This window comes from Xenopus laevis, chromosome 6S (genome assembly GCF_017654675.1).
Source record: "Xenopus laevis strain J_2021 chromosome 6S, Xenopus_laevis_v10.1, whole genome shotgun sequence".
Classification (NCBI taxonomy): domain Eukaryota; kingdom Metazoa; phylum Chordata; class Amphibia; order Anura; family Pipidae; genus Xenopus; species Xenopus laevis.
Window position 1 is genome coordinate 59,331,909 of NC_054382.1, and position 23,439 is coordinate 59,355,347.

Sequence of the window (23,439 nt, forward strand, 5' to 3'; positions counted from 1 at the left end):
ACATGTAAAAGTCATTGGCAGATTGGAAGATTTTCTGAGTTGTGCTGGGTTTCTGAAAAAAATCATAGCTTTCAGGCAATTTTCCAAAAAAATGGTAGGTTTCAAGTGGAAAATCAGGAAAAAAATTTAAGGATTCGGATTTGTTTAACGATTTTATCGTAAATTTTTCCTCACAAGAAAAATTTGTGAACATTTATTGATAAATAGGGGGGAAGTCTGTGCAGATTTGGTCGGAGTCGTTTCCAAAAACTAGTTCTTTTTTTCTTTTTCGGATTTTGATAAATAACCCCCTCGATGTCTAACTCTCAGAATTTTACATATTGCCTATAAATAATTTTTGGGGGTAAGAATTGGGGTTTGTTGACTTATACCTGCAGGCCAAAGCCAAAACCTGTATTTCTGCCCATCTGTGAACACATCTGGAGCATATGGTAATAAATAACCAATAATAAATAATTGTAAAAAATGAATGCCATGAAAGTACGTACATACGTTATATGCATAGTTCATTATATAGGTCACATTTCTCACAATAAAGGACATCACAGAATTTAAAAATAGAAAAAAATCTGTTATTCTGTGGGAATAAAAGTTCTGGGTTCAAGTAAAACACTTTCCCACACCGAAATATCATATAAGTAACACAACATCTCTCCCTGTATTACTAAGGTGAACAGGCAAGTGCATATAGAAATTAAAGCAGAAAACCACAATGATCTATTAACATACTGTTTCATTCAATGTTTCATTTTAATAAATACACTACTTTAAGATGTCATCTAAGATAGCATGCAAAGTGCAAAAAAAGGGAATGATGTGCCTTGCACTTTGCTTTCCTCTTTTGCAGAATTGCCACAGAGCTCTGCTCTTCATTTTTGACTGGAGAGACCTGAGACTACTCCCATACAATGTTGCCTGTGCTTGGCAGGGATTTATTCAAAAGGGTCAGGTGGGGAAGAAGCACATAGGCTTGCCGCTTCTGCCCCTAACCAAAATTACATTCATATGCACTAATTAGGGACTGGCAGATGAGGCTGTAACAAGGCCCTGTCCTTATTGCCTACCCTATGGCACAAAGTGCAGACCGCAGCCAACATGGGGGGGGGGACAAAGTGCTTGCTGAATGAGCAATAAATATAGACTGAGGTTATTGAGTTATTTGACATGATTTGAAAAAAGGATGCTCCTGGCCCGATATTATATTCTGAGCCAAAAGATAAAAATAAGGCTGGAGGCTTTGTTATTTTGACTTGTTAAGTTCACATTACAGTTTATGCTTTATTTTATATGGATAATAAACAATGACTATTGCCATTGTTATCCATCCAGCTCTGGTCTCTGTGTGGCACTTTGTATATATAAGGCCACAGGCCTGGATTAGGCCTCATGCATTGTTATCAGAACAGACAGAACTAGGATGCTGCAAAAGACAAGGTAGGGGTATAAGGTATAACATTAAAGGGGACCTTTTCAATCAGTAATTTAGGTAGGTAGGTAGGTAGGTGCTCCATCCATGCACCTACATATACCAATGTAAATTCAAATAGGAGGACAGAAGGACAATATGCAGGATGACTGCTAATGTGCAATTTATTGCTATCCACACAACATGTTTCGGGCGTCACAGGCCCTTTTTCAAGTTTTTTTTTTTTCACTTGAAAAAGGACCTGTGACGCCCGAAACATGTTGTGTGGATAGCAATAAATTGCACATTAGCAGTCATCCTGCATATTGTCCTTCTGTCCTCCTATTTGAATTTACATTAAAGGGGACCTGTTATCATAGAAATAATTCCAAATCCTATTCTATAAAATTAATCAATCAAAATAAACTGCACTTAAACTATATAAATGATTTAAATCTGGGTTCTTTTTAGGGATGCACCGAATCCACTATTTTTGGATTCGGCCGAACCGCCGAATCCTTTGTGAAAGATTCGGCCAAAAACCGAACCAAGTCCTAATTTGCATATGAAAATTAGGGGTGGGAAGACATTTTTTACCTACTTGTTTTGTGTCAAAAAGTCATGTGATTTCCCTCCCCACCCCTAGTTTGCATATGCAAATTAGGATTCGGATTTGGTATGGCCAGCGGAAGGATTCGGCCGAATACAAATCCTGCTAAAAAAGGCCAAATCCTGGATTTGGTGCATCCCTAGTTCTTTTACCTTAAAATTCACAAACACATCAAGCAGACAAGCAGCATTTTGAGATACTGTCAAGGCAAACTTTGCATGATGTCAAAATCTTATTTATGCATCTGAATGGGGCTCCTAATGCCCATGCACTGGCTTTACAATTAGATGGTGAGGAGGGAGGGGGAATGTGGGGGGTGTAGTAACATCTAGGAAGTACAGAATGGAAAGAGAAAGTAATGGTCTGTCCTGTGTCTTATGCATAGAGGAGGGACAGGCAAATTATAACCGACAGTTCCGATTTTTGAATGAGTTAATAACAGGTATAGGCGTTTTCCTAATGCAAATAATCTGGGGATCCTGTTAAATTTGAAAACGACTTTTATTTTACAACTTTTTATGTCTGGTTGTCAGGTTCCCTTTAAAAAACAGAAAAGGCAAAAACAGGAATAAAGACAAGGTAAAGACCAGAAATATAGCTATCTCTAAGTATAGGAATCACAGAAGAGGTTTGGACAAGTGGAATAATGCAGGCAGTGACCTCTTCTATAGAGCCTATAGCCTTGCCTCTTTAAGGCCACTGAATCACAGAGAAAACTGCTTTGGTTTGATGTTTAGATCATTATCCATTAGTATTATTATGAATAATAATAAACTTCATAATGTATACTTACATTTTTAAACATAATAGTTCACTGTGTTTCTTAAAAAAAAAAAACAAAGGAAACACAAATGATTATATTTGGTAATTTATTTATTGGAAAAATAATATCCAATAACATATCTGCATGTGGCAAAAGTAAGTGAATCCTTAGGATTATCATATCATTTGAGGTCAATTCAGAATCTGGCTTTTTTAGTCAATGGGAAGACATCAGGTGAACCGGGATCCAGAAAAACCTGATCACACATACAACACATTTATGAATGTGTATCATGGCTCCAACAAAGGAGGTGTTGAGGACTACAGAAAAAGATGCCCATAAAGTTGGAAAAGGTTACAAGACTATCTCTAAAGGGTTTGGACTCTACCAATCAGACAGATTGTTGTACAAATGGAGGAAATTCCAGACCATTGTTGCCCCATCAAGATACCTCCAACTGCAAGGCATCTTAAGTTCCAAAGCAGCAAAGTCCACCATCAAGAGAACACTAAACAGCAATGGTGTGTATGGCATGGTAGTGAGGAGAAAGCCACTGCTCTACCCCCAAAATATTGTGAATGTTCTACAGTTTGCTAAAGATCATGTGGACAAACCAGAAGGATACTGAAAGAATGTTTTGTGGATGAAGCCAAAATAGATCTTTTTGGCTTTAATGAGGAGTGTTGCATTGGGAGAAAGAAAAACACTGTATTTCAGCCATCTGTGAAAAAGTGGTGGTGGGAGTGTTCTGGTTTGGGGCTGCATCTGGGCCTGGACGGCTTTCATTCATGGAACAATGATATGCCATGAAATGTTAAGACATATGTCCATGAACTGAATTTCAAGAGACGGTGGGACATGCAGCAAGATAACAATCCTAAACAAACAAGTCATTCTACGAATGAATGGTGAAAGAAGAATAAAATTAATGTTCTGAAATGGCCAAGTCAAAGTCCTGACCTTAATCCAACTGAAGCGCTGTGAAAAGGCCTAAAGCAATAGGTTCATGAGAGGACTGATCGACAGTTACTGCAATGTTTAATTATTGCTGCACAAGGGACACACACCAAATGCTGAGTGAAAGTAAGTTAATATGATATAACATTTAGTAAGCTCTTTTTGTCCCTCTTCACCTAGATTAACAAATAAAACACATTATTATATTTGGTCATGTATTGGAAAAAATTATCCAATAACATATCTGCATGTGGCAAAAGTGAGTGAATTTGTTAAAAGATTGATAATCAGATGTAGTCTTAGAACTATTCACTGTATTGCGCAGTTCTTTCAATATGTTGGATAACAAAGAAATTACAGATTTGTAGGATTAATCTGAATGGAAACAGTTTTGTGCCATGTGGTCATCCTTCTTCCAGAAACAAAAATAAAAATGGCTCCTACTTGTTTTTGCACTGGAGCACTTTTAGAATATCCGACTTGCTGAGACATTTAAGCAGCAGAGAATTAAGTTTAATTTACCTACCCATGCAACATGGATTTTACAATTATTTTTAATACCTTACATTTCACTTTTATTATTTCACCTGTATTTGGTTATAAAGTGAAGACATTAAAACCACAACATAGCCAAGTGGAATTTTAGGGCTACGACCTATGGCTAGACTTTCAATGCTTCAACAATTAAAAAAAATTGTGGCAGAGCATACATCCCTGGCATTATGAGCCTTAACCATTAGTTGATTAAATCACTTTTTTAAATGTTTGTTTGAGAAGTGGGCTAAAAGGAGGCAAAATGCTTTCTGGTGTGGAATATATGTATAATGTTCTTTAAATACAGAAGTTGATCACTTGCCTTCAGTTATATATGTTTCGTTAACCTAAAAGAAAATTATAGAAAATATCAGGCAATTAATGAATGGTGACCTTTAAAATGCTTCTTGAACCTGCCAACCATACATCTAGAACCACTGGTATATTAACATGTAAACTTCTACAGACCAAGAGTCAAATATCCCAACATGGAGATACAGTAGACTATTCCAGTTTTCTCAGTGGCAGATATTGGTTTTCTGCAGCAGGGCTAAGAAACATTAAAAGTTCCATATTCTATCACAACGTCTTACTTTTGGCAAGTAAAGAAAATTTTAAAAAATCCTAAAAACAAGATTGACGATTAAATATGTTTATTGGTTATAGTTTTAACACAAGACACATTCAATTCTTAGTTTAGTGATGATGCTTCTGTTTAAATTGAAGCCCACAGTATCCACAGGTTCCAGTTTTTGTTTCTTTGTCCTACAAGAAAAAGACAATCCGTTCACTTTCAAAACATATTTTTATCTGAACAGCATGCCAGAAATATAAAACTGTAAAATAAAGATCACAACGCTCTGGCATAAACAAACGTTTAATATTAAACACCCAATATTAGGGTCATTTAGCAATGAATATGGCTAAAAAATGCCATGTTTTATATACTGAACTTATTGCACCAGACTAAAGGTTCATTGTCACAGGAGTTTACCATCTGGGATTTTGTTAGGAGTCTGCAACATGCACATGCTCATTGAAGTGGTTGTTGCAAATAATGAAGCAAAAATGGGCTGATGCTCATTATTAAATTATAATGCTAATTGTGCTGGTTTCTGAGTTGCAATATATCAATAACCAGAATTATTTACTAATCCGATTTATATTGTGAAATTTATAGTATATATATTCAGTATACTGTGTGTCAGGCCCTTAACCTCGGTAACTGAAAGCCGCTCACACCATGTGCAATGAATCAGCAGAAAAGAAGATGAGGAGCCACTTGGGCATGTTTGGAGACACATATCTTAACTGCTAAAAGGCTGTTGTACAGAAGCTGGTACAGAAGCTCAAAACATAACGTACAACACTCCTGCCCTACTGATATAGTTAAGCTTTAGTTCTCCTTTAAGATAAAAATTAAAAGGGTTGTTCACCTGAGATAACTTTAATGTGGTGCAGAGAGCGATATTCTGAGAATTTGAAATGGGTTTTCATTTTTTATTATGTGTGTTTTTGAGAAATTTAGCTTTTTATTCAACAGCTCTCGCTTGGAATGTCAGCAATCTGGTTGCTAGGGTCCTAATTACCCTAGCAACCTTGCACTGATTTGAATAAGAGACTGGAATATGAATATGAGACACCTGAATAGACCCCCATTTGAAAGCTGGACAAAGTCAGAAGAAGAAGGTAATTCAAAAACTATAAAAGATAAATAATACAGACCAACTGAAAAGTTGCTAAGAATTGGGGATTATATAACATACTAAAAGTTAACTTGAAGGTGAACCACCCCTTTAAAGCAGATCCACCTCAACGAATATTGGAGCGTTAGCAGTTTTCTGTAAATTATGACAAACTTTTTTTTTTAACTAAAATAGATAGCAGAAAGTCCACATTCATATGAATTGAGAAATAGAAAGTGTCCCACTTTGTCTCTAAAAAAGAAAATCTGGGACTGGATGACATTTCATCAACTAAGAGGATTGTGTTTCTATATATGTTTTAAAAAAGAAAGGCAGGAACATTGAATGAAAACGAATTAGTCCAGTATTGCATTATAAAAACGGTTGCGTCATAGTGGGATTGAACATGTAGAAGAAAGATTAGGAACAATAAGTACTTACTAAATTGATATAGACTTTTGGATGGCCCAAAGCTCCACCACCCCCATCACAGGAGACAATTCTGCTACCAGATTCATTCACCGGCTGCTCCGCAATCAAGTTAATGGCAAACTGCTCGTTAACCTAGACCACAGGAAATAATCAAAATAAGAATAAGCAAGAAAGATCAAAAACATATACAATATGGAACCAGTTATCCAGAATGCATAGGACCTGGGGTTTTACAGATAAGGACTCTTTCCATAATTTGGATTTCCTTACATTAAAGTGATACCGACACTAAAAATTTTATTTTCAAAATATTAATCTACATTAAAAGTTACTTATAGGTCACATTGATCATTTTTTTGCGGATAGTTATGATGGATATAGGAAAAAAAAAAAATTGATTATTTTCTGGTGTCAGTACAGGTATCTCTTTAAGACTAAACATAAAAACCCAATAGGATTGTTTTGTCTCCAATATAGATTAATTATGCCTTAGTTGTGATCCAGTACAAGATACAGTATTGGTTTTCCATAGCAGAGAATAAGGAAATAATTAGGGATGCACCGAATCCAGGATTCGGCCAAACAGAATCCTAATTTGCAAATTAGGGGTGGGGAGGGAAATTGCGTGACTTTTTGTCACAAAACAAGGAAGTAAAAAAAAATTAAAAAAGGTTTTCCCCCTTTCCACTCCTAATTTGCATTTGGATTAGGGTTCTGTATTTGGCCGAATCTTTTGCGAAGGATTCGGGGGGGTTCGGCCGAGTCGAAAATAGTGGATTCAGTGCATCCCTAGAAATTATTTTTAAAAATAGATGGCCTTCCTTAAATTAAAAGCTTTCTGGATAATATGTTTCTGGATAACAGATCCCAAACTTGTATCATATTACTTATACCTGCACCACAATTTTGAAACCATTTAAAGGCATTAAGACTCGTTTGCACAAGATTAATTTTCTCTGGAAAAGGTCACACAAATTGGCAACAGTTTCACCAATTTACAGGTACTATACCTTTAATAAGTGATGGCACTTTGTTTTTATGCATTCAGTCTACTACAGTTTTACAGAGGAAAACACCTGTAAGTGCATTTACTGGACAAATGGACAAAAAAATAGCCTAAAGCTTTCTTTTGTATTTATCCACACAATTATGTTTTTTTTTAAATATACATAATGAGGAGTGAATCCATTCCCTGCAGTTTGATGCTCCTGGGAACTGGGAAAGGTAAGTAAGGTGGCAGTTGGTGTGGCATTAGTTTTTCTCAAGGTCAGTAATTTTTCTTCCTAAGAATAAGAGAGACAGTGGTCCCAGAAATAAATTATTCTTTAAAATCTGTTGTTCTTGTATCTGAACTGAGCTGTTTGAAGGAAATTCCAACAATTTAAAAATGTATGGCTATGTTCAGTATTCAAAGGCTGTGACTCCTGAGTGTAAAGTTGCTTAAAGTAACCAAAGCATGTGGTTACTGACTAGTAGCCAGTCTGATTGGGGGGGATATGGGTCACAAATGTAAATGTATACTTTTAAATTTGACCTGCATGCTGAGAATCAAAAGCAAAGCCAATGAACATTTATGTCCCATGTGGTCCCCCTTAAAGTCACTGACTAACTAAGAGTTAGAGAGCTGCAGAGCATGGAGTTGAGTTCTGGCTATTAGGTAAGGTGGTTAGGACATCGGTTCACTCCAGCCTTTATAGATTACTGTACATTTTTGAAATATTAGTAACATTTTTTATTTTGCACAGGCTATGTATTTACCCAGTTTCTTTCTACATTGAAGTTTCTTTAATTAGTGATTATACATTATCACAGCCTTTAAGTATGCATTAAAAAAAAAATCAGAAAGAAAAATGCAAAAATATTACGAAGCACAGAAATCCTTTTTCCCCATTCACAACAGAATTGTAAGTCTAATCTATTTGTTGAGAAAAGTTTATCCCTCTCCTTTCTTCCTATCATGGGGTATTCTTAATAGGTGCATTGAAATGATATACAGTTTCCATCTGCTAGCACTGATGGAGATGACAGCTAACGGTGCATATGATGTGTTACAGTTTAAAGTAATGTGATACGTCTGTGACTGACAACACAAATACCTCTCTCAAATTACTCTGGCAGACATCAAGGCTTCAACAACCTTGATGGGGCAGCTGAAAGACCCCATCTACCTACTGGGTAGGATGGCCATGCAATGCCTTGACACTTCTAAATGACAAAGGGGCCATACTACTGTCACTTAATGCACAGGCTCTCAAGGCACAGATGACCTTATTATTAATGCTTGGTCTCTGAAAATCAATCCTTCTGGAGAAATACGCAGGGATAAAAAATGCAACATCTATTGCGCTATCAGGAGAAAATTATTCAGCTTTATGGAAATCTATAAAAAATAAAATACAGCATATTTAAATATCAAATTAAACCAATAAAATATTTAAATAAATAGTTTTAAATAAACAATAGAATGTCACTTAAAGGTAAATATGTATATGCATAAATTACTTATGTCCATTGTATATTGCATAAAAAATAAAGTACAATATGGGACCTGTTATCCAGAATGTTTGGCACCTGGGGGTTTCCAGATAGATCTTTCCGTAATTTGACCTTCATACCTACCCTCATATGTAATAAAAGGTACCAAGTTTCCCCCCGGAGCAGTAACCCATAGCAACCAATAAGATGTTTGCTTTTAAACAGGTGACCAGGAAATGCTACCTGCTGATTTGCCACTATGGGTTTTGCCCCTGAGCAAACTTAGTGCCTTTTATTACATAACCCCTTAAAGTCTACTTAAAAAATCCTTTAAACGTTAATTAGACCCAGTGAGACAGTATTGTTTCCAATAAGAATTAATTATATCTTAGTTAGGATCAAGTACAAGGTATTTTTTACAAAGAAAAAGGACATCCTTTTTAGAAATTTTAATTAATTGATTAAAATAAAAGCAATAGGAGATAGCCTTCTTGTAAATTCAGTTTCCTGGATAACAGATTTTAGGATAATGGATCCTATACCTGTACAGATTTTTTACCATATAGTATACATATTTTCCTTTAAATTACATTCCTATAATACACAAACTTTACTGTATACAATTACAAAGAAAAAGGAATGGATTAAAAGAAAATATAAAAGTAAGTTAAATCAGTCACAACCCCTTTTTAATTATGTTTCTGAATACAACATATGACCTTTGTGACTATGTTATATATTTCTTATTGGCAGTGGTGGCGTCCCCATGACCCGAAAGACAAAAGATAAAAACTGGTTAGTCAGTGTTGCTTCCATGTTTTTGCAATATAACATTTGTAGTGCACAAGAGCACTGAACTAGTTTGTATATGATATCCCTTATCTGGGAACCTGTTACCAAGAAAACTCCAAATTACAGGAGCCCCATCTCCCATAGGGCCAATTTCAAGCAAATTCTAATTTAAAAAAATAAAAAAAAAATTTCATCTGTAAGATAAAACATAACCTGGCACTTGATCCTAACTAAGCTGCTTGAATCCACAGTGGTGGCAAACAGCCCTGTTTATTTAAATGATTGTTTACAAAACTTAAGTTATGGTGATACAAATTAAGACTTCTTATCTGAAAAAAAAAAACCAAGGTCCCAAGCATTCCGCATAATAGATCCTATACCTGCCTTTCTGCCTGCTGCATAATAATATGTACACCAGGGCATTCTACTGCTTTTTTTCCAAAAGTTGCCTCCCATCAACTTTAAAAAGTGATACTGACACTAAAAATGTTCTTTTCAAAATATTAATCTACTTTAAAAGTTACCTATAGGTCATGTTGATCGTTTGTCGCGGATAGTTCTGCTTTTGTAAGTAATTATCACTTGAATTTCCTAAACCTGACTATTTTGCCAACCTGACTGTCCCTTCTTAACCTGTCAGTTAGAGTTTTTAATGCTAACACACGAATGCTGCACAGTCTTGGGGGCAAATTACAAAATGTAGTTTTTGAAAACTTGTACAACAAAAAAAAGCAACCACATTAAAGGACATGTTTTGGAATATTGCAGAGTAGCACAAGAACGAGAACCCATCAATCATCATGTTTCCCTCAGACCAAGACAACGATTCTGCAAACTGGTGACTACCTGCGAACCTGTGCATATGTAATAGAATGCAGTTAGAGTGATTTCCTGCAATTTCACAGATCTGCGAAATATGCTGGCGCTCATAAATAAATGTTAATGTTAATAATAATATCCTACATTACAAGTGACTCTTTAATGGCCCCCTTCTTTATTAGAAAGTCGAATACGTTACTAGCGTCCAGTTTCTATGGTGATACATGCGGGCTAAGGAGAAACTATACAGTTTGGCACGTGTGGGTTGGGGAAGAGTACTTTCCATGCATGCGCTAAAACAGCTTAGTAACCATCTATGATGTAGAAGAAAACAATATGGCAGCCACTATAAAACCTGTGGAGAACTAGTTGCCGAACGAATGGACTTTAATTGAACCATATATTGCAGAATTAATTTGAATAGTTGTAAATGAAGAAATTACACACTCTTCCTTTTGAATTTTGTCAGATTAATATTTAAAGTTTTGAGCCCGCTATTGCTGATGGAATTAAAAGAAAATAAACATGCATGCCTATATTTAGATTAGAGACCTCCTTTTTCCTGTATCTCAGGCTTTGTAACTTGAGATATTTATTCTTTTTTTGTTTTAGCCATGTTTGTTCCCACTGTTTTTTAAAATTGAAAAAATGTACAGTGTTGTACACACAAGTTGTACTATATACAGTTGATGTAGGTGTGCAAGTATAGATCACTTATAATGTGACTGCATCATGCTGTACACTAAAAAAGTATATGTACCTGCTACTTCAGATTCCTTATAAACAATACCTTTAAAGGACATGTAAATCCCCTCCACAAAAATTTAATCAGTGAACAGTCTCTTTGAAATCTTTAAATACCTGCCACTCTGGTTGTTAAAAGGTTAACAGTAAGGCTGCAGCATCCCCTTAATCCTTCTACTCCTCTAACCCACTCGGGCCCATCCCTCAGGAATTTGCTTTATAAGCATGCTCAGTTCAGATTACTAAACACACCCTCCAATGTAACAGCCAATGACAACAGTTTCTATTCACAGTTTCCTCCACAGTATCAGGAGCTGTAAACTGCAATCCTCACCTGCTTGTGAGATACATGTTTGTATCACACTGTTTTACATCTAAACTGTAATTGGTCTAGTACCAATGCAATCATCTTCTACATTATAGTTTTATTAAATTTTCTTGGACAAAAATACATTGGTTGTTTAGGATTCAGTATTTAAAGGGCAACTGTCACCCCCAAACTGTTTCCCCACCAAAGGCATGGGCTAATAAAGCCCACACACCGGTTGGGGAAAACAATAGTTTTTTTAGTTTTTAAATAGCCCCCGAAAGTGCTAGGCCGCCCAAACATGCATAATAGGCACTTCTCCTGGTACCCTTCTTGTTATACTGTGGCACAAATTATATGTGCTACAAATGGCCATCTGGTTGGGAGCTCCATTATGGTACAGGGCAGCCTGACTCTCATGGGGGCCCCTCTATAAGCCCACACCTCCAGTAGGGGAAACAATTTGGGGTCAACAGGTGCCCTTTAAAAGGATAAATAAAGTAATTACCTCCTTCTGTCGTCCAGTAAATCTTACTTTTCTGTAGTCATGCTCATCAAAAACCTGTAATGTAAATTTCTATGATTAAATATAATTTATAAATTATCAAAATTTTAATTATTTACATACTATATTTCAATAATGAAGCTGTTACTGGTAAAATATTAGGATTCATTTATAATAATAACTACTTTACAATTATTGATTCACATACTGAAATTGTTCAGATTTATGATAAACCATAATTCATAATATGGCATTTACAGAAACACCAATGTTTATAATACAGCTATAAAGTTCCAGCACTGCCTCTGGATTTGCTGCATGTGAAATTGCTGTGCAAATTTGACATGGGAGCATTCACAAGGATACCATTTCACATATAAAATTTAAAAAAAAAGTCAAATAAAGTTATTTCTGACAGCCACCTAAAGCTTCACTCCCTAAAGTGTCATTATACCCTCATCTGCTTTTGGGCAGGGGTGCGAAACAACATGGTTGTTGATGATCCGGGATGTCTAATAAAATGCAATGTTCCACTGGGCAAAGTGGTGGATACTGCACTGTGCCATCTACTTGTCTTAACTACATAACTACATGTCTTATACAACTCTAAACGAAGATCTGCATGCTAAAATGACTCTCTCTCTGCAATTCAGCGGAAGCCAAAATATGTTCGTTTGGAAGGCTGGCCATCCAGTCTGCGGCTTCTAGCATTCTACTTATTTAGGCTGCAGACAGAAGGATAGATTGCACAATTCTATGTGAAATGTACTCAGCGGGTAAGACTTGCCCAGAGATTAGCCATGATGAAGCTGGTATGCCAACAATGGTGCTTGAAAGTTTGTGAACCCTTTAACATTTTCTATATTTTTATGATTGTGACCTAAAACATCATCTGACTTCCAAACAAGTCCTAAATGTAGATGAAGAAAACCTAGTTAAACAAATGAAACCACAACTATTATATGATCCAATAACATATCCGAGTCCTTAGAATTATCACATAATTTGGAGCTGAAGTCAGAGTCTGGTGTTTTCACCATATGACAATCAGGTGTGAATGAGAACCAGGCTAAGGGATGGGTATCCAGCAAAGCTTGATCACACATACCACACATTTGTGAATGTGTATCATGGCTCAAACAAAGGCGGTGTCCGAGGACCTCAGGAAAAAGAGTTATTTATGCCAACAAAAGTCTTAGAGGTTACAAAGATACCCAGGGTAACTTTTAAGTAAATGAAGGCCTGTCTCACATTGGTGAATGTTGATTTTCATGAGTCCACCATCAGGAGAACACTGAACAGCAAAGGTGCGTATGGCAGGTTGGCAAGGAGAAAGCCACTGCTCTCCCCCAAACATTTTGCTGGATGTCTACAGTTTGCTAAAGATCACGTGGACAAACCAGAAGGATACAGGAAGAATGAAGATGAAGCCACAATAGCACTTCTTGGCTTAAATGAGTAGCGTTACATTGGGAGAAAGAAAAACACTGCATTTCAGCATACGAACTCTCTTCTGTGAAACATGGTGGTGGGAGTGTTCTGGTTTGGGCATGTTTTGCCTCATCTTGGTGGAACAATGAATTCTACTATACCAGAGATTTCTAAGGGCAGAGACCCACGCTGAAATTCGGGGAGATTAGTTGCCTGGCTACAAATCTCCTCTTCTTTGGGGCGACTAATCTCCCCGAACTGCCTCCCCTGCCTTCCCGTCGGTTAGAATGAAAAGTCGCCCCAAAGAAGAGGAGATTTATCGCCGGGCGACTAATCTCCCCGAATTGCAGCGTGTCTCTGTCCTAAAGGAGATTATCAAGACTGCAGCGTGTCTCTGTCCTAAAGGAGATTATCAAGACTGCTGTCCATGAACTAAATCTCAAGAGAAAGTGGGTCATGCATCAAGACAATGATCCTAAACACACAAGTCGTTATACCAAAGAATGGTTAAAGAAGAATAAAGTGAATGTTCTGGAATGGCCAAGTCAAAGTCCTGACCATAATTCAATTGAAATGTTGTGGAAAGACCTAAATCGAGCGGCTCATGTGAGGAAACCAACCAACATCCAAGAGCTGAAGCTGTTCTATATGGAGGAATGGGCTAAAATTCCTCTAAGTTGATGTGCAGTACTGATCAACAGTTACTGCAAGTGTTTAGTTGCAGTTTTTGTTGTACAAAGGGGTCACACCAAATAATGAGAGCACCATTAACTTACTTTTGCCACACACAGATATGTTATTGAATCTTTTTTTTTTTTCAATAAATACATGACCAAATATAATCATTTTTGTTTCATTTTTTTAACTAGGTTTTCTTTATCTACTTTAAAGACTGGTTTTAAAATCAGATGATGGTTTAGGTCCCATTCATATAAAAATACAGAACATTTTAAATACTATGTAACTATAAGCTATAAGTAAAATGTTTTTATTAATCTAGTTCTGGCATTTATACAGCAATAAATTATCTTTAAACAATGTGCTCCAATGATCTATTGTTTCTCTATACTTGGCTAATTAATGTCTGTTTATTGGGAAATTGTTTCTCTATACTTGGCTGGTAAATGTCTGTTTATTGGGAAAAATACACAGCAGACCCCAGCAAAAAGCAAAAGAGGGGCTGACTGACTCTTGAGGGGGGCAGGAAAGTGGTCCTTGTGAGTCAGAGGTTTAATTTCAATCTGTGAATTCAGGTGTGACTGGATAAAAAATACTTATTTCTGAAAATTCAGATAGTGTTTAAGCACCCTTCTGCCTTAGGTCAGCTGAACAAATTCATGTCAAAGAGATTTTTGATTCTAAAGATTGAAAGGAAATTGAAAATCTATGGCTTATAAGAGCCATTTGCCAACCCCTTGTTAGGCTCACAGAGCCATGAAACTCCCTCTCTCACCTTGTTCCATTGTGCAAACCTCCCAACATTTGGAAAAAAGAAAGAGGGACCAAAACATTTGCATTGTATCGAAAATGTTTGTACCACACCCATTTCATTGCCACCCCCCCTAAAAACCACGTCCTTTTTACCAAACTTGGCAGGTTATGGAAAGTTTGAACATATTTCTGGGGGATTAAAGGTTCAGGTTTTATGTGTTTTTATAGTTTTGTTAATGAAGGTGAATTTCCCTTTAAGCTGCAATTGACAGTTCCCCCAAGAGACCTGCTTATCTTATATTGTTTCAAATGTATCTAAGTGCACCTGCCATTCTAGGCTCTCTGACAAAACTTTGTATCATTTTCTGGCTGTCCAGTGCAGGAGATCAAAGAGAAAGTCGGGACATTTCAGCAACAATCCGGGGCTGTGGGTTGAGCTGTCAAAATCGGGACTGTCCCGTGAATACTGGGACAGTTGGGAGGTATGCATTCTGGAGTGATGAATTTAGCAGATTTATCAAAATTTGAGATTAGAACTCAACACAGAAAAACACACTCACTTTCTATTCATTACCATGGGATTTTTAGAATCGTATTTATCGATGAAGTTCACCATCTGATAAATATGCTTTTAAAAATCCCATAGGAATGAACAGAAATTGAGTGAGTTTTTTCTGTGGGGAGTTCTAATCTCACATTTGAATAAATCTGCCCCTTTGAGAGCACAAGGACTCAGAAAGCACAAGACCCAGAATCCATCACTTCAAAATGGAACACGGTGAAAGCGAGCATATTTATAAAGTGCCAAAATATTCCTTAGTGCTTTACAATTAAAAGGTGTATACATAGAACATACATATTATAAATAAAAATACAACTACTAACCCATACAAGATTCTACAAGATTGTAGAATTTTTTTTCTAGTCCAAGACTATAACGAATGCCACAGAGGGTGAATTCTTTGTCTGCAGAAAGAGTGGTTCTGCCTCCCAGAGGCAGTATGGACCCGTTACGACACTAAACAGACCTGAACCTAAATCACTTAAGTATCTGTCATATTGGCACGTAAATAGTTAATGTCACGTGAGTGACGTCTCATAGAAAAAAAATAAGACCGAACCTGGCCAGTGTGGGTGATCTTTTCCCCGGTGACAGACACCTTCACGGCATAATTTCTTCTTGTGCTGAAACACACAAGGGCGCCGCTATTAGCCACCTCCTTCCAAAAGAATCGCCGCACACAAGCACGACCGAGTGCAGCACAGGGCGCCGCCATGTTAAATGTCACCTTAAACTAAACTCCTGTTTGCCTACGTCCTGTCTTTCCCTTTTGCCATTGGTTGTTTGACCATGGACGCAGAATTCCGGCATCAGACTCTTTATCTCTGCAGCCAATTACAGGAAAGACATTTATGTCACATGTCTTATTGGTCTCTAGTGCGCATGTGTTGAATTTCTGCCTTTTAAGAACCGATTTGCGTAGCTGTGTGAACGTTTTGTCGAATTCTGTGAGTTTGGGGGGGGGGTTACTAAATAACAGGTGTGTGTGTGTGTGTGTGTGTGTGTGTGTGTGTGTGTGTGTGTGTGTGTGTGTGTGTGTGTGTGTGTGTGTGTGTGTGTGTGTGTGTGTGTGTGTGTGTGTGTGTGTGTTGTAAACTGTATTTCCTTCTGTTTCAAGCTTTTTCAGTCTTTGCTTGGCCATGGCCTTGGCACTGGTACCACTTTTAAATAATCAGTAATCTTTATTTGTACAACATCAAGATGTGTTTTCCACAATGGTTCTAAAAGGCTGTTAAATCGAATAAGGCTTACATAAGACTTGGTATAGAACTTAGCATGGTATAGAACTTTACAGACATTATACATCATTCTCACTAGTCCCTTCTCCAGTGGAACTTACAGTCTAAGGGTTTTATGATTTGCACACACATTTATATCTGGTGTCAAAGAAAGTGTAGTAGCATGGGCCGTTATGACTTTGCAAGAGTTGGACATTGGAACACTAAGCAAAAACATGATTATCATTAATGACACCCTGAGACCAGGATCAGGATGTGCAGGAAGCCAAATTGTGGAAGTTTTCATCTGAACCAGTATTGTGCATGATTTTCCACTCCTACTTAACTTGCATTTCATTGATCAGATTAGTTGAATTGTGCCAGCTAAGCAAAACAAGATATGCAGATGAGGCTGAACAGAAGGGACATACTAAGTACCAGTTCAGTCCTGAATTTCCTTATATGGCTTTCTACATGTCATACAGTTAGTGGTGTCTGTGATCCTGGCCTCGGTCTTATGATGCCATTAATAATGGTCATGTTTTTGCTTAGTTTACAAGTGTACAGCTTTGCAAAGACAGGCAGGATTCTGCATTTAGCAACTTGTCCCAGGTTACTACACTTTCTCTGACACCACTCCAAAATATACAACTGAACTGAACAACTTGGCTAGGCCTTCTTTAAATTTAGTGTCTCCTAAATGTACGCAAGAAACTTTTCAGTCCTCTCCCTGGTGTGCTCCCTGATGTCTGCACTAAAGTTTATGGGTTAACCTCTTGGTTGCCTTAAATCTTTCTGCAGGTGTGCTCATCAAATGCACTTTGATGCTTTCTCCTGCCAAACACCATCCGAGTAGTGAAAATTATATCTGGTTAGATCTTCTCAAAGATCATCTCAAAGGAAATTGTCTGAGACAACAGAAAGGTAATACGATTTAAAGATAAATGGTGCTATGTAGTAAAGGTGCAAAGGTCTAATAACCTATAGCAACTAATAAACTAGCATTTACTAGCCACCTTTTCAAAGGAACATCTCAGTGTAAAAATAAAAACTGGGTAAACAGTAGGGATGCACCGAATCCAGAATTCGGCCGAATCCTTCTGCCCGGCCCGAACCGAATCCTAATTTGCATATGCAAATTAGGGGTGGGGAGTGAAATTGTGTGATTTTTTTTGTCAAAAATTTTTTCCCCTTCCTACCCCTAATTTGCATATGCAAGTTAGGATTCGGTTCGGTATTCGGCCGAATCTTTCGTGAAGGATTTGGGGGTTCGGCCGAATCCAAAATAGTGGATTCGGTGCATCCCTAGTAAATAGGCTTGAGTGACTGGATACATAATATAACAGAACAGAATACACCTTCTTGCTTTGCAGCTCTCTAACTCTGAGTTAGTCAGTGACTTGAATGGGGGACCACATGGGACATAACTGTTCAGTGAGTTTCCAACTGATCCTTAGCATTCAGCTCAGATTCAAAAGCAAACAGTTATGACCCATGTGCCCCCCCCTCAAGTCACTGATTGGTTACTGCTTAGTAACAATCAGTGGAAATCAAGAGAGCTGCAAAGCAGGAAGTAGAGTTCTGTTATGTTAGACCTCCAGCCTTTCTAGCTTACATTTTTGGCTAACTAACTATATTAGAAAAAAAATTATTTTCACATCCTATTTACCCAGTTTTTATTTTATACTGAGCAATTCCCTTAAGAGCAAACATGGGTTACTGCACCTGGGCCAACTTTGCGCCTTTTATTAAATATAGTGAAAACCATCTTTTCTCGTGTGATTATGTATGTAATAAGTATGTACCACAAGTTATATTTTATCTTTATATATTTTTTATCTTTACTTATAAGCCACTTGTTGAAAAAAATATTGTTTCCCTTTTGGAGTCTGCAGTATTTAAAGTCCTTTTAAAGAACATCAACCAATGTGCTTAGCATAAACTTTGTAGACCTTACAGTCATTGGAACTAGAATAATCTTGAGTCAGGTTTTACATTCATGTTAACCTGTTCCAGGATATATAAACCTTCATATTAAGCACCTCTGTAACTACAAAAAAAACCTGCCATTTCATCTCCTGACTTGTTTTGATGTCTGTGTTAGAACATAGCATGTTAGATACATTATATACATTCTATGAGCTTTCTTAGCTATGATTCATGATGTAACTATGACTGTGGTCCATGTGAGATGTGTTAGCATGCCATGGCATAATGCAGTCATAATGTTGTGCAGCATTGGGCCAGAACAGTAACACCAAAAAATTAAGTGTTGCCCTGCAGAGGTAAAACTGGTGTGTTTGCTTTAGAAACACTACTATAGTTTATATAAACAAGCTGCTGTGTAGCCATGAGGGTCGCCATTCAAAGCTGAAAAATGAGAGAAGGTTCAGGTTTACAAAGCAGATAACAGATCACAGAGAGTGGAGTGGAGTGGAGGGAGGGGGGGGGGGCAATGCCTGAAAGTTTAGGGTGGCTTTTGGTAGGGGGTGTTAGTTCTCCTATAAAAACATGAATGAAATGACATTTTGTTGCTGCAGGAACACAACTATAAATTACATTTTGCATTGTTCTTGTTCAGTCTATTTTTTGAGGGGTTAAACTTGATTATTAACTTGATTATATCATATTTTTAAAAAATAACATGCTACATAAACATGAAATGTAATGCTCAAACCATGATGCGCAAAGTGGTTTGCTTGGTTTTATTTAGGTCCACAGCTTCTGCTAACGTTGAAGCTTTGCTTCCTGGACTGCTGAAATACTGCTGGTATATTTCCCTAATGTTAGAGCTTGTCTTCCTTGAGGTGTAGAATTTTTCATTTATTAACAGCCAACTATGGGTGAATTGATTTTTTTTTTTTGAATAACATAAAATTCTAAATTTATACAGTTATAATAAAATTACATATTTTAAATATGCTGTGGAGTTGATTCCTTTCCTTTACTAGGATTTTTTTGTCTCCGTTACTATGTTAATTTTGTTAAAACTAATTGTACACTTTCTAGGGGAAGAAATGCCTTGACTGCTTGTGCTGCCTGCAGGGGGAGTTCAGTGTGAAAACTTATTTTTTGAGGACTGGCAGGAGGTTTCACTTCAGGAGCAGGAGGCAAAACTGATGACAGGATTTCCTGCATAAATATGCTGATGGACAAATTAATTAAAATTTGACTATCTGCTTTTCCTTGGTTCAAGAAAAAATGCGGCAAAAAGTATAGAGAATACTTTTTTAAAACTAGAATAATTCGAATTATTAAAGAAAAAAAGTGAAAAGTCACAGGACTGATAAACATTTAGAAAAACAAACGAAACAAAAAAAAGGAATAGAACAAGAAAAGAAAGGCAACACAAGATGCTGAATACAACTGTTACTACTTAACCACTTGTGTTAAGGTGTCCATAGACGTAATAATTACGATCTTTCTTGGAAAAGATCTTTCCAAGAAAGATCGTTCGATTCAACATACACGTGTAGAGTTGAATCGTCAGATATACAGGTAGAAACAATAGAATTCTACCTATATCTAACCATTCAGCACCAACAATGGGCGATCTTTGGGTGTCTTCAAAGGCACCCGATCAAAATTTTCCGTCCAGCCCAATCTACCATCTGAGTGATATCAGCTTCTGCCAATATCGGTCGGCTCTTTTTCCACCATAAACACACCGAATATCGTACGAAAATTTGTTTCATACAGTATTATCTATGCGTCTATGGACACCTTTAGGGGGTCGCAGTTGGGCTGAATTTGAGAGTAGTTCTCATGGAGACCACACTTTAAGGTACAAAGTAATTTTGCTTTGTATTCGTGCCAGGTTATATTCATACTGCTTAATACTGTTAACCTTTTGTTTCACTTCTTGCAAGGAAGGGATAGTGGGGGGGCTTCCATTTAGCTGCAATTAAGATGAGAGCAGCTGAGTGCACCTGATTGGTCAATTTTTGTATGTGCTTTGGAAGTTGCTTATAAGGTTTCCCCAGAAGTAAATTGAGAATGCATTTATCTAGAGTATGAAGTGTGATCTGGCGTAGTAGACTTATAATTTTATCCCAGAATGTTTGAATTTGGGGGCAAAACCAAAATATGTGGGGTAAATTTCTCTGGTGCTCACATTCTTTTGCATCAATTGTCCTCACTATATAATCTTCCCATTTTTGCATGTATTGTAGCTTATATGGTGGAAATTAAATCTTTTTGGGGTAGACCATGGACTGCCATGCGTTCAAAAGAGGTGAGTGAGTCATCTCTATTTACTGCCAATATAGGAGCATAATAGTGCCTTAGTTGGAGATATTCCTACCATGGTAGTGAGAGATCTGGGGCTTGTTTTGAGTTTTTCTTTTTTGTCTATCACATTTCTTTTTTCACCATTGAAATTTGATAAACTGACCTTTACTTATGCCAGTAGTCATAGGGTTCAAAAGCCTATGGGTAATGTAAAACTATTGGTTTGAGATAGGAACTCTGGCCACTGTGGTGTGAGCGCTCTGTTATAAAGATTGAATCTCATAAGAAGAAGAAGACGAAACTATTTTATTTAGTTACAAATCATATTTTCCTCATATACTACTGGAACAAATACACGCATAATGTTTTGGTGATCGTCTCTTTTTAAGGGATTGTTTTATTACTTTAATTGCTTTTGAAATATTCTACTTGTAACTTAATACTTGAGAGTTTTATGTTATTTAAAAAAGATTAATATATCTTTTTTTTTTTTCATTTCAGTCCTGGAACAATGACATCACTCTTGCTGCGGAGAGTGCTGTGGTCTATAGCAAAACCTGTATCATTTTTTGGACACCAATCGGTAAAGTTTTCATCCAGTCCAACCATAATGGATGTTTTTACAAAGCCAATGATTCACAGGAGCATTTCAGGATTTAAAAGTTCTCAGTTTTTACCTGACAGTTATCTCCCAATAGTTCAGCAAACCTCCGGAATGAAAACAAAAACTGCACTCAAAAAGCGATGCAATGACTGTTATTTTGTGAGAAGACGTGGGAGGCTATTTGTGTACTGCAAAACAAATGGGAAACATAAGCAGAGACAAGGCTGATTTGGTGCTTTTCTACAGGATGTAGTGCCATATGCTGAAAAAGGCTTTATAGTTTTTCCAACATACATAAATAAATAAAAAAGTAAATTTGCAGAAAATGTTTGTCAATCCATTTATTATTATCATTTTGAAACAACTTATTTATTAATAAAAGAGATTTCAATGCAAGTAGAAACTAAGAAACTTAGTGGCAGATTTGACAACATTCATATTTTTTATTTAGAACTACATAGGCGATTTAGCTCCGATCCGACACCATGCGACAAAACGCTGGCGCCAATTCGGATGAGACGAAGATAAGGTTAGTTGTAGGAATGTTGGATGTAGTTGCAGCGTGCATTCGACACGACTGTCAGATGCGTCTGCATCCGACAGTTGCGTCGTGCCAGATGCACGCTGCAACTTCATCAGAATTTCTATTTCTTACCTTATTTCTGGCGCATCCGACTTGAAGCCAGCGCTTCGTTGCGATGTAGTTCTACACTTAGGGGCTGATTCACTAAGGGTAGAATATCGAGGGTTAATTAACCCGCGATATTCGACTAGGAACTAAAATCCTTCAAATATCAAAGGATTTAGCGCAGATAATACGATCGAACGATCAAAGGATTATTCCTTCAATCGAACGATTAAATCCTTCGAATCGAACGATTCGAAGGATTTAAATCCAACGATCGAAGGAATATCCTTCGATCAAAAAAAGTTAGCCAAGCCTATGGGGACCTTCCCCATAGGCTAACATTGACTTTGGTAGCTTTTAGATGGCAAACTAGGGGGTCGAAGTTTTTTTTTAAAGAGACAGTACTTCGACTGTCGAATAGTCGAACGATTTTTACTTTGAATCCTTCGATTCGAAGTTGTAGTCGAAGGTCGAAGTAGCCCATTCGATGGTCGAAGTAGCCCCAAAAAAACTTCGAAATTCGAAGTTTTTTTACTTTGAATCCTTCACTCGAAGTTAGTGAATCGGCCCCTTAGAGTTTGCCACGGAAAAACTCACCCACTTTCTATTCATTTCTATGGGATTTTTAAAAGTGTATTTATCAGATGGTGATAAATATGATTCTATAACCCCATAGGAATGAATAGAAAATGGGTAAGTTTTTCCATGGCAAGCTCTAATCTCACATTTTGATAAATCTGCCCCTTAGTGTAAAAACCTCTAGCGCATTGTTCAGTGTTTTCTTGCTTTTTTTATGTTCTGATCTTTTGATAACTTTCATTGCATTAATAGTTTTAGAGGAGCAGAGTTTAATCATAGCTTCTAAAACCAGTAAAATTCAACCTTTAATAAATAGGCCGCCAAATAAATATATATAAATTGTATAAAAAATTTCAGAAATACAATTTAGACAGCCCCTTATCATATAAAATACAGTGTAGTCCTTAAAGGAATTGTTCAGTATAAAAATCAAAACTGGGTAAATGGATAGGCTGTGCAAAGTAAAAAAATGTTTCTAATATAGTTAGTTAGGCAAAAATGTAATGTATAAAGGCTGGAGTGACTGAATGTCTAACAGAACACTACTTCCTGCTTTTCAGCTCTCTTGGTTTCCACTGACTGGTTACCCTGGCGACCAAGCAGTAAACACATGGGGGGCCACATGGGTCATAACTGTTGCTTTTGAATCTGAGCTGAATGCTGAGGATCAATTGCAAACTCACTGAACAGTTATGTCCCATGTGATTCCTCTTTAAGTTTCTGACTAAC

At 36.9% G+C, this 23,439-nt stretch overlaps 1 protein-coding gene and 1 long non-coding RNA gene across 2 annotated transcripts; one reads left to right on the forward strand and one right to left on the reverse strand.

Moving 5' to 3' along the window:
- Positions 1-4,905: 4,905 nt before the first annotated feature.
- Positions 4,906-16,219, reverse strand: ndufs6.S (NADH:ubiquinone oxidoreductase subunit S6 S homeolog). Its single transcript, NM_001092162.1, has 4 exons — positions 16,012-16,219; positions 12,032-12,085; positions 6,396-6,518; positions 4,906-5,034 (listed from the first exon to the last, which is right to left on the reverse strand). Exons 1-4 carry the CDS (start codon positions 16,165-16,167, stop codon positions 4,966-4,968), a joined length of 402 nt encoding a protein of 133 aa, NP_001085631.1. The 5' UTR covers positions 16,168-16,219; the 3' UTR covers positions 4,906-4,965.
- Positions 16,220-16,298: 79 nt separating this feature from the next.
- LOC121395074 lies at positions 16,299-21,824 on the forward strand. The gene is made up of 3 exons (XR_005962233.1): positions 16,299-16,399; positions 17,471-17,593; positions 21,401-21,824. It is a non-coding gene; the product is annotated as an uncharacterized LOC121395074 (long non-coding RNA).
- Positions 21,825-23,439: the final 1,615 nt, after the last annotated feature.